The 12,800-nt window shown below is 39.0% G+C and overlaps 1 protein-coding gene across 1 annotated transcript; it reads right to left on the minus strand.

Annotated features, from left to right (window-relative positions):
* Positions 1-2,429: 2,429 nt before the first annotated feature.
* Positions 2,430-12,709, minus strand: SOST (sclerostin). The gene is made up of 2 exons (XM_052785616.1): positions 7,282-12,709; positions 2,430-4,383 (listed from the first exon to the last, which is right to left on the minus strand). Exons 1-2 carry the CDS (start codon positions 7,499-7,501, stop codon positions 3,962-3,964), a joined length of 642 nt encoding a protein of 213 aa, XP_052641576.1. The 5' UTR covers positions 7,502-12,709; the 3' UTR covers positions 2,430-3,961.
* Positions 12,710-12,800: the final 91 nt, after the last annotated feature.

A 12,800-nucleotide genomic window follows, 5' to 3' on the forward strand; every position in this document is an offset into this window, starting at 1 on the left:
AATAGCAGAATTGTATTTTTGCCAGAAAAAGGAATAAAGTAGGCACACTGACTATTTATTGTAAGTCAGTGAGTATATTGTAGAGAATGCACTGTGATTCGTTGTCTACACAAGCTGGAAATAAAAATGGGGGACAAATGAATGTTCAAAGCTGATTTGGAGAAATCATGAATCCTGCCTGAAAAAATAAACTTGATTTTTTTTCTGTGACCTACCCATTATGACAGTTGTTCAGTTGCTGACAGGCAGCTGTCTCCAGGCAAGTGAAGGTAAATTCAGTGACCTGTTACTACTTATAGTTCAGGGGCACTTAAATTACATACCACTGTGCTATTTTATTGCAAAAATTACAATGAAGAAATTTACTCTTGCCTGAAGAGTTTATAGTCCTGAAGGAAAACTATTTAATGCTTCTGTAAAAGGAGTGCGCAGCAGTTCTCTGCCCATTACAAAGCCCCTTTGGAGTATTTGTTACTCTGAAAGAGCCTATCCCATATATGTCTTGTGTCCAGTAATGTTTCACTGATGTAAGGACAATCTATAAAGTCGCTCTGTTTTCACTTATTTCCTCTGTGTACGGTATCAAGCTTTTTTCTTTGGAAAGGACTGGAAGTGTATGGATTTGGTGTGAAAGACAAACTGAAATTTCCAGCAGATGCTCATTCTCAAACCCCCAGTTAGAGATGGCATCTCCTATGTACAGCATGTCCCTTGAGTCACAAATAATGCTTTCAGCAAACACTGACACAGATTATTAGGACCAGTAAGTCACTCTCTAAATTTCTGTATTGTTCTAGAACCCTACTAACAGCTGTAAGTAATATGTACTAATGTGAGGCTATAATCATGTACACCTTTATTAGAGATTAAAAAAAAAAAAGAGAGAGTGTGTGAAAATAAATAAATAAATAAATACACCCAAATGCTCAGTTTGAAAAGAACCCGGGTGGGGGTGGGGGAAACGTAGCAGTCTACCTCTGTGAAACATCCCACATTTTGGGTTTTCCAGCTGTTTGCAGAATACTACTATTTCCTGTTCCTCTCCTGATAATATAAATTGCAAAAGAGGTGGTTAGACGGGACTGTTTCAGGAGTAAGACTGCGGAAGACTAAGCATATCTGCAGACTGCTCATCTAATCCACTTTTAACGTGTGGTAAGAAACCAGTGAGAAGCAACCGTAAACAGGATGGGCATTGAGAGGAAATATAGTAGTGTAAGTGCCTCAGGACTCCCTGTCCATTGGTGTTCTTTAAAGAGCTTTTATAACATGCAAAGAACCAATCATTACATTGTAAATCAGAAAACTGCAAGATTCTGAATGGCAGCTTAGCAGCAGGAAACTTTTGCACTTTTGGTAGAAGAGAATTGTGTGGGAGGACTGGGTTTTTTTTGGAAGAGGACATCTTTAAGGTGAAACATTTGGGAGAAAGATATTACTGGTTCACCTGCAGCAGGCCCTGTATTTCTGAACTGCCTGGAATCCAGCATGAAGTCTCAGATAAAGTAGAGTAAGTCTCTTTCACTGGCTTATCACAGTCAACATTTAAAAATTAACATTCCAGTAACTTTAGATGCCAGTGAGACTGTGGAATAGCTTTGCAGAAGAACTGAACTTCTTTTCTTATTTAAGAAGCACTTGCAAGTGTTCATGCTGATTTCCAAAAATTAAGCCCCAAGTGCCAAATTCATAAAGTCAAAGATAAGTCTGGAAAACGTTGTCACAGGTATGACAACTGTTTGTATTAGGTTTCTATATGAGGTATCAAATAATAGTAGTGATAGGACACTTTATCTACTGGCTGTCTTGAAAAAGCTGTTAATCTTTACAGCTGTATTGAAAGAGCTGCACGCTATGTGCAGTCCAACCCCAGATTTCCCTGACTTCATTGGAAAATGTCTTTTGTTTCTTAAAGAATGTGGCCTTATAAATGAAAATAAGCATAGGTCTACACTATCAAATTGTTAAAAAGTTTAACTGTTGCTTGGCAGCACTTGCAAGGGGATTCCACACTTCTTTTTTTGCCAACGAGAGAAATCTGAAGCAATCAGATTTCAATCAAGAAATCTTGACTGGCAGTTCACAGACTTCTTGTTTTCTTTGGTGGCTTTATCAGGTTGTGAACATATGAATTGGGAAATGTCACTGGGAGTAGGAGGGAAACTGAAATTGGCTGAGTTTTTCTTCCTCAGGGGAAGTTCTGAGCTCCACATCTGCCCAGGAAGACTTTTTCCATGAGAAATGTCATGCATTGGAGCAAGAAGCTCCAGGATAGAGCTTCTTTAGAGATATGTGGGTTATTGATTGAGAATTAAGGACCTTGACACTCTCTATCACAGAAATTGGAGTCAACACCCTGACTGTTCTAATTCACTGGCTTTGCAGCAAATCAGCTTTATAATATAGCTGAAAATCAATGAGTCTTCCTATAATTAATCATTGTTTCTACTTTATTAACAATGTATTTAAAATAAAAAATAACAGACTAATATTTTTAAAGCAGTATTACTTTCCATTCTCTACAAGGAAAAACATTGCATAAATAATTTCTGAGAAAAAAATAAATACGTAATTCGCTCTCTGAAACAATACCTTTTCTCTCTAGGTTCTGGTCCCGCATAAAATAATTGCAAAATCTATCAACATCACAAATTTCCATGGTTTATATGATTTCAGCATAAACTCTACATAGAAAATAAGAACAGTGAGGAACTGTTTTCATCCCAAACTGTGTTCATCTGATACTAGGCTTAGCACTTCTACAGGATATATACAGCATGTGACGATTCACTTTCTAACAATATTCTTTAATGTAAAAACACAAACATTAGTCTGAATGTTGAGAAGCTAAGTAAAGGAAAGTTGCTGTCAAACTAAAGACTTACCAAAGTTGCACATACCAAAGACTTTTCTAGAGGAAATCATGACTTTAAAATTAGCAGAGGCTCACTTTTAATGCAGAACCATCACCTTACTCCCAGAACTTGGCTTGCACAGTCAGCGCTACGAAGTGTGTGGCCAGATAATCCAAACTCTACAGAATAGAAAATGTACGTTGAGATATCTAAGCTGATACTAAAGTCAATTGTGTTCTAGGAAATAAGGCATAATCAGTACCTTTTATGTTAAATTATGCACATCATTAGCTGTTTGCAGGACAAACATCAGTGAGGTTATCTGGTTTGAGAGGAGCATCCATTTCATAAATCTGCTCCACTTAGAATTTTTTTAACTGTTCCCCCAAAAAATCATTGTCCCTAAACCAAATACGGTTTTAGTTTTCAAATCTCAGTTTTGAATCTGTTGATCCTACTGTCTTTTAATTAAAAGTACAAAATAGATTTATCACACTTTCACTTTTGTTTCGAGAACATAAATATCATGTTTTGTGTTTTAGAGGAAACAACTGGGGCATGAGGACATCTGACAGGATGTTAATTTCCAAACAATTTGACTTCAGTCACCATAACTGTTGAAATCCCTGCTATCACTAACTTTCTACAAGTCATTCAGAGAGTGGTAACTCTCCAGGTACTTCCCTAATTGCATGCTTGTCCTGCATCATGGCACTTACAAAATTGGGAAAAGGATCTCGGTGTTCTTTTCACATAAAGTGAGTTAGAATGACTTCTAACAAAGTGTGATTGTCACCATAACAGCTTCACTTTCTTCTGCCTTTCTACTTGTACAAGCCACATGACTTCACATGAATCTCCAAGGTGTACCTCTCCTCTCAGACTGAATTTAGGTGTTGCTACCTCCAGCTTGGTTTATCTCATTCTCTTATCAGACCATAACTGCTATAATCTGATAGATTTTTGACTATGTGAGCCTTTGACCCAGCTTAGCAGAAGGAATTGGAACCTACTGCAGTCAGAACGTCATGCTGTGGCCTGTGAGTGCCATTTGATGTTTTGTAAAATATCCAGAGCTGCTAGACTGTATCACTCAGAGCCACCTTCTAATAAGCATTTTCTAACTCATGCTGGTTAGATTTGCTGCTCCTGGCTCTGGAGAGACGGGGCTTCTTGTTCTTCTGAGGCCTGACAGTTTCCTTTCCAAAGTCCTTCAGCTCAGACTGGTTGTGGTAGCGAGTGTAGCGCTTGCATTTGCAGGATGTGACAGCTCGGAATTTGTAAGTCCGAGTCTCTTCCTCGGGACAAGCCATCTGGATGCGCTGCGTGCGAGTATGAGCAGGAATGCAGCGATAATCCAGGGCATTCTGACGCCACCACTTCCCTCTGCCAATAGAGTTGGGAAGGAGATGCGAGGGGACACACTGACCAGAGCAGACCAGTTCCTTGACAGGCTTGATGCTGCGGCAAGGCCCCTCTGTGACATAGCGGGTGGTTCGCATTTCTCTGCAGCTAAAGCCAGAAGCATCTGCAAAAAAGAAACACATTAATTACTGCTTTCCTCACCATCCTTGAGAAAGCACTTTTTGTTTCTGTAGCAGATATATAGCTCTGAGCTAGATACAAGCTGGGCATCTTGAATGGCAGATTTTGGGAAGAGTATCTCCAAAGACTCACTCATGCAGCTTCTAAATAGTTGGTTACTCTAGTTATGAGACCCTTGAATAACAGTGTACAAACTGATGAATAAAATCCTTCTCTTGCCACTAGGTAAATTCCATGTCAGGGTTGTGCAGGTGGGCAGGGGAGCTTCTGAAGTGTAACCCCAGCAGCAGCAGTTACTGCACGGGAAATTTTGATGGGATTCTCCTGCCTTCATTTACCTGTGGGCAAAACCTTCTCCCATTGCTCTAGTTTAACTCTATTGACTTCAGAGGTTGACTCCAGATTTAAATTCTTTTGCAACAAAGAAAGTGTTACTTAAGTGATTTTTAACCAGCATTATGTGTTCCAGGTTAGGGAAATAGCAGGTAACAACAGTGCCAAGGAATTCCCACTCTTCAGGCATTAGATTTTCCAAGTTTACCGCTCTCTGTGATAATCCCACATGTCCCACATAATTTCCTTTAGACAGCTAGAGGCATCTTCTGGCTGATTAGGAACCTTAACTGTGTTTTTTTCCCCCCTTCTCAATGGATAGCTATAGGTGAATGAATCATTAGGAAATACAAGATTTTTTAGCATTAAGGATTTAGAAAAACTTTCCAACTGTAGGAACAGACTTTTTCCAAAGGTGTCTCTTTTGCCAAGTGACACGCTTGGCTAATTGACTTGTTTGGAAGACAGAATTTGATTTTTGAAGGTGTTTATCAAAGAACTTCATCTAGATACACACGTTAATGATGTTCTCTCAGTCAAAAGGATAGTTTTAACTCAGGAATGCTACCTGGGGTGGAAATCCTCGAAGGCCAGATTACAAATAGAAGTCTGTGTCTGTTAGGCCCATTCTCCTTGCTGTGCACAAGGTGGTTCCCTCCTTAGTACATCAGAAGAGAATTCTGACCCTGAGTCATTAGTGATAGAACAATATTTGTACAGACATTTTAATTTTTGTTTTTCCTGTGAAGTACAGAAACATGATTTTTAGAGTTCAGGTTTATATTTATCAAAGTACAGCTAGCAAGATTTCATTTTTTAGAAGTTTTAAGGACTGCATTAATGAAATGAAATGAAATGATCCATGTCATAATACTGTGACAAAAATGCTGACAACTAAACTCCATGTGCACTTAGTCTAATCCTACCAAGTTCCCTAAGCATTTAAGAAAATTATGTCTGTCTATGTAAATAATGGTCTGAATCAGGTGTATTGTACCACCGTAGCACATAGGCAGATACAGTTAAATATACAGGCATTTGCCTCAGCTATATAGGTTTATTTTCTGTGCATATATTTCCTGTTCTGTATGTGTGCAGGTTCCACATACTGCAAAATTATTCATGGTCTGGTGCAACGTCATGTGTCCTGGGAAGGTCTGGCCACTTTGGATTATCATTTTGATTCCTTGTGTTAAAGATGTCAAAATAAGTATGCAACACCATTGCATATCTTGAATAACTGTCCAGTCTTCTTCACTCTCTCTTTCTTAAGTAAATGTCCTTTCCACTTCAAAAAATATGCACATATCAGAGGTACAGATTCCCCCCAGTTGATGTCAGAGTAGTAAGAGGCTAAAAAATGAAGGTATTCAGATGTAACAACAAAACCAACCTGCCTTGACCTGGTGGCTGGTGTGGCTGCCCGCGAGAAGCAGAGTGCTCCCCCTTTTAGGGATTTAAGACCCATATAAAGTTGCACTCTCAAAACCATTCTTTTTTTTACCTTTTAAAATATTGTTAATGCTATGGTTTTAAACACCTTAACTGACAGCTGCAGCAGGAAAACAGAATTCCCTTCCAGTTGTCCCCAGAGAAAGGCAGCTAACTCAGATCTGCAATGCACAATAGTGGAAAGTGTAAGTTTGACTTGTTGCTATGTGCATTTGGTAGCCAAATGCGTCAGTCTGGAGGACCAAGTTCGCCCTGTTTACCAGCAGAACACTTCTTTAAAACTACCTTTCTCTGTTTGGTGCTAACTACCCATCTTCCATCTCTGCTCACAAAGCTTGTGTTTTGCATCATTGCTAATGTTAGACATTTGGCCAAATGCAGTAACAATATCTTATGAAGTATGTCAGTGCTGTAAAGTAGCCAAACTGATTCCAAGATTGCACACTTCTGCAAAATAAAGTCCCCTCCAATTCCTTTGGGCATGAATTCCCCTGGGGACTGCTTTAACTGTTCATAACAGCTTTTTTGGCTGCTGGAATCTGGCTGAAAAGATGGCTGTTGGCAAAGGGCAGTGAGCAGCACGCTTCTCTCATCTAGCTGAATGCAACCTCCATGTGCCATTTTTGCTGTGTGATCTTAGACATCACTAGTGTGACTCTTTCTTAATATTAAGAATTTATATTATTATCTTCACTGTCAACCCATTGCCCCATCATAACATCAGAGAAAGAAAGATCACTTGTGGTATTTCCTCACACTGCTTGCAAGCACAAAACACAGAGAAATTTAAGTATTATCTTCTACAGGTTTTATGTATTGGATTTGTGTCTGCTGGGAGCAGCTGGGCAGAATAGGAATGCATGTTGTAGTACCTAAGGATTGTTCAATAGATAGACAACATTTTTCATCAGTAAACTCCGGTATATCCCTTCTAACATTTACATTGATACTTCAACAGTAGCTGTAACTCTGTATCACTTTACAGTGTTAGCTCCACACCTAAAGTTTTTAATAAATAAACATATATAGTAACAAGTATTCTTTTACAAACTGTCTGTTAGGTCCAAAACAGTAACAATGATGTTATTTTTCTTACCGTTAGGGTCTGGAGCTTGTTGTATGTGTCTTCCTCCATGCTTTGCCTGGTTCATTGTGTTGTTGTTGCTGAAAGTCTGCTCCATCGGTGTTTCTGTATTTTCAGTGATCTCAGGAATGATTTCTGTGGCATCATTTTTAAACATTTGCCACCCTTCCACAGATCGAAATGCAATTTGTATTAAGACACAGACAGAGCACACAGCCCAAGCGATCTGCATGGTGGCAGCTCACAGATTAGCTTTTCAGCACCCTGACAGTCTCAGATCCCAGGCAAAGGCACATTATTCCCCTTTTTTAAATCCTTTTTAGAACCAAGCCAGCCAATGACTATACAAAGTGGGAAGGGCCAGACAACAACTCATTCATCTTAGCTTTTGTCAGTGTGAAATAAAATGGGTGTGTGGGAGTGGGTTAGTGACAATATTCTACACCTTCTATGTAAAAATTTCTCATATGTGCTTCATTTTTATGCCTGGCAACAGTAGTGATTGACAAGACTAGGATGAATTGCAACCTGACAAGTCTTTCTGCAGTTTTTTCTGACAACGGTAGAATTAAAACTTGCTTCTACCTCCATATTTGAATCTTTGGCTATTGTCTTTTCCAAAGGTTTTTCAGACTTTTTATTTTTACCGTTCTTCCTCCCTGAGCCACTCCCTGCCTGCCCCCCCCCCCCCCCCCCCCCCCGACCCCTGGTATAAAGTAAGCAAATCTAGAAACTGTAGCTCAGTAGTTACACTTTTCAGTCTCCACAGGCAAATGACTGGGGGGTGGGGGGGTGTAGCTTTTTTTTCCTTTACAAAACAAGGAACTCCACATTTTGTTTCATAAATGTACCAGAAGAAACAGGAAAGAGCTTCTTTTCAAAATGAGAAGTTGTTTTGTTTAGTTTTCCTTAAAAAATAAGCTACTTGGAATATGTTAGTTAGGGTAAACAGCCAGGATGTTGTACATCATGCTTTTTGTTGTGCTCTTTCTCACCTTTGTATCACTTAAAAAAAAAAGCATTCACGTTTGCTTTAAATACATTGCATACTACTACTTCTGCTGACATGCTGTGCAACTGTTGAATATAAGACATTTGCTTATTTTAAACACAAGAACATGACCAGACTGATTTCCATTCATGATGCAACCAACAGAGAGAATTGATGACCTTATGTCTAGGGCACCGATGCCTGAGATGTATTAATGTGTCATGTTTTAAAATCTCATCTATAGTATTCTTCTTCCTTGCAAAAATAAGATGATAGTGGTGATAGCTGCATCATTTCTTTGTCTCAAGACCACATACACTTTCAAGTTATTTGCAAATGATGTCGGGCTAAATACATTAATCAGAAAGCATCTCAGCTTTTAGTAAGGTTAGATACTACACTGAGCTCATCATAGCCACTGAAAGCAAAACGTTTGCTTAAAGCAGTAAAGGGACATCCATGTGTGTTACTGCAATGTTTGTTGCATACATCCTCATGAAAATATTTCACGTACAAGAGATTCAAAAGTGATTCACTGTCTGACTTTTCCCTACTACTGTAAGACTCATTACCTAAGGCTTGCATTCCATTCTGACAATTCCCCTGACCTGGCACGGAAAACAGATGTCACCAAATCTAAAGTGGAGGTGTATTCTCCCTTGGTGTGACCTTGATGATAAATAATAGATTTAAACAACAGCAATGACCTGAGGACATTTTGCCTCTTCAGCCTTACACATACAGACACACACAGCAGATGCACTAGTGAGTTTGATGAGCTTTAGCATACCTGCTCTGTACAATGGTCCTTTCCTAAAATAATAGCATCTGAAATATATTACGACATGCTTTCTCTCCTACCCTTTCTCTCTGCCCCAAATTATAGAGATTAGCATTCTCAGAAGAGCCCTCCTTTCCAAGAATCTCTAAAAGCAACCATGCATTGTGTTGCATACAACTGTGTGCCCTTACTGTCTGTTCCCCTTCCTCCTTTCCTCCAGCCCACATCTTATGCATCCTACCATCTCAGAAATTATTCTGTTTTTATGGAGGGCTACAACTTACTATTTTCTTTTTACAAGATTTTTTTCTTCTCCACAGTCAGTCAGGATATTATTCTTTAATAGGGGCTGTTGCCACATAAGTTGCCTCAGATGTGCTGATTCCTTTTTTCCCTATAATCAGCAGCAGCACTATCTTTCGTTAATAACTGCCTGCTTTACTCAAAGCAGTTAATGATCATCTCACAAATACAGGAAACCCAAACACTCAGCCATTGCAAACATTTTTCCAAGCATAATTTTTCCCACTTATGAGTAAGTCTATTTTTGTCTTAGAGATACAGGTGAAATCTATTCAAAAGCAAGGGATACACAACTTCACAGGGGGATCATATGATTGCTGACCAAATAAAAACGATTCTGAAGACAGACACCAGCTTGGAAAGCTGTGCAACCACCCTCCTTGCAGATTTTGGTTGGTTGGTTGGTTGATAAGTTGGTTTATTTAGGGGTTGGGGTTTTTTTCCTTCAAAGAACAGGCTAGACTACCGTGATTATGTTATACTTGATATTGCGTACAACGATCTCAAGCTTTGCTTTCAGGCCTTACAATACTGCTGTTTTTTCTTTTCTTTGGAAATACTGACTTGCGATCTTCTAATGGCCCTCAAAGGAATAAAAAGGTGTGGGGTTTTGTTTTGGTTTTTTAGTTAACTGAACAAGTTGGGAAGGATGACCAGGAACTAAACAAAGATTTTTAACTTGGTATTGTTTTTGTCAGATAGGAATACCACCTTGTATTGGTATGCACCAATAGTGACCTTGTCCAAAGTGACATCATAGCTTGTGGCACAATGGAGTGCAGCTGAAAAGCAGAACAGGAGAGCAGAAAAAAATTGAGTACTGGTAATCACTGAACCATTGCTACTGATTCACTCCCCTATTTAAATGCCTTCAGAATTGTATGCATCTATCAAAGCTCAGTTTCTGTTAATTTCTTTTCATGTAATATCTGCCTAGACAATATTTCCAAAAGCTATCATTGTCGAGTAGTAGGCCTACTACAGAGAACCACATTTACAGTTAATCGTCACATAAAACATAAACATTTCTTGATGTAGCTTCTCTAAGTACTTTATCAATCCCCTCTATTAACTGTCTTAACATTTATCTGTATTACCCACTGGGAGAAATAATAATAAAAAATCTATGAAAGTAAAAATCAGAAGCTATATTTAGCCTCCAGCTTAAAACTTCTTGTCCACAAGCTGGGAGGGCAGCCTAATAGAGGCAAGAAAAGAATCTAAATCCCATAGACATTCAGATTCCCTAACTACAAAAACATTCTTCCACGTCCTGTAGCTGCTTGCCTGCTTGCAGTACTTCCTGCAACAAAGCAGACATGGTCTGGGCTGCAGCCCCCTACAAACGATTTTTGCACTGTTAATGAAGCACAGGAAAAAATGAGAGGTATCAAGGACGTTTTCAGAATGAACCCTCACCCACCAGGGTGGAACTGAGTTTGGATCCTCTACATTCAGAACTGGGATGCTATTTTCTGAGCTGAAAAAACACCACCCTTAGCCATGCTAAGAAGGAATCAGACGTATTAGGGGAGCAGGTACAAGGAGTAAATTGGCATCATATACTTAGCCTGAATCTGTTGCTGCTGCTTTCTGGACTCAGACTTCTGTCCTGATGTGCTTGCATTGTGAGACTGTACTGTCTCATGCACATATAAAACAGTTTCTGCCATCAGTTCTATCACTTGTAACTTCTGGTGCTCACTATGCACGCCACTCTGCCCACGCCTGGGCCAAGTGGTGTTCTGTTAGGTATCCAGGCCCTAAGATACATGTGTGCAATTTAGGCTTATCTGTGGACAATGGCTCATAATTTACACACTGCCCAGGAATTCAGTTTCTAACGTTCAAGAACTTGTTTGCTTCTCGAACAGTTCTTTTTCTAAGATGCTGCTAAGCCACCCTTGCCCAAGCAACTTTTATCTGTCTCATAAGAATTTTGCTGAGTCACATACTACCTTGTGAATTTATCAGTCTGAATGCTATGATGTGATCTCCTCCAAGTAGCCAAGAATAAATGGAATCTTAGTATTCTCCCACCAGAGACCAGCAAATGCACTGATAAATCATTCTGGTGGCTTGCCTTTTTCAGTGGTAAGATAAGAATACATGAGATTCATACAACAGCATTGTTCAGGGATGGAATGATGACTATCTAGTGAAGAATAACAAGCCTACAGCTCCATCTGGTGAGTCAGCTAGCCAGCAACCTTGGGATACTGGAATTAAAATAAAAAAACCCAAACCCCAACACTTAACTGATTTCCAGGTTTTATTTGCAGAATAGAAGAAATGAATAGGACACTAATTCTCACAAATAAATCCTTAGAAGATACCTCTCAGGCCTGTTCTATTTTCAGTTTTACTCATTGGCAAAGCCCAGAAAGTAATTTTAGAAGAAACCTCTGTGCTATACTAAGTGAGATTCCATTACATAGTCCCTCTGTGCTAAAAACATTACAGTAAACCAGCAGAACTAATTAAAAAAAAGAGGGGAAAAAATCCTGCTTCTAGTTCTAGTTCTAGATTTAACTAGTTCTGGACAACAGAAGACAGCTCAATGACAATATTTAAATGATGAAAACAGAAGACAGCTCAATGAAAATATTTAAATGATGAAAACAAACATTGCAAACATCCTTTCTGCTGTTCTCCTTTGGGCAGCAAGAGGAAGATGTATTTGACACAAGTTTGTTTTTCAGCTCAGAGAGCATGTAGTGTTCTTATCCACAGTGCTTTTCATCTTCAAAGCCTTTCATGAAGGTTAATTAATTCTCACATGACCAAGAGAGGTAAGCCAGGCATACTCATGTTGTAGGAGAAAAACGTGTCCAATACTAACACAGGCTCAACATCCAAAAATGGCATTATAATACAACATATTGCAGCTGCTAGTCCTGCCTTCAGAAGCTATTAATTGTAAGTTTGAAATCACTTCATGAATTGTTCACTTTTCAGCAGTGACATATTGCAACGTTCTCTCACGAAGTATTTTCTGGCAGTACCTATGGTTCAGAGAACCATGCTAGACACAACACTTACTGTCAAAGTTTTGTTTTGAATCTTAATTTTTGGTTACAAACTTATCTCCTGTGCTTATGCCACAGCTGAGAAAGATTTAGTTCAACATGAGTAGAAGGTGAATTTAGTTTTACATGTATCATCATTTTATCTATCTGGGCTTTCTTCTTTGTTCCTTGCTATAAAATGCTAATAGCTTCTCGTCTCCACTCTTCCCCACCTCTCCAACTTCACTAACTCTCAAGTACAAAACCCCCGAGCTATTGCTTTTTCTTTCATTGTGCTGGATGTGACATGGTAGATATCTTTGTTCTATGATAGATGCATATTTTACAGAGACCCCATCCCTTCTCCCGAGTGCTATCTACACAAAAAGTACCACACTGCTTTTCAGAATAAATATATTAATGTAAATCCAGATCACATTATTTTAGT

The sequence above is a fragment of the Harpia harpyja genome, chromosome 4 (assembly GCF_026419915.1).
Source record: "Harpia harpyja isolate bHarHar1 chromosome 4, bHarHar1 primary haplotype, whole genome shotgun sequence".
Lineage (NCBI taxonomy): Eukaryota > Metazoa > Chordata > Aves > Accipitriformes > Accipitridae > Harpia > Harpia harpyja.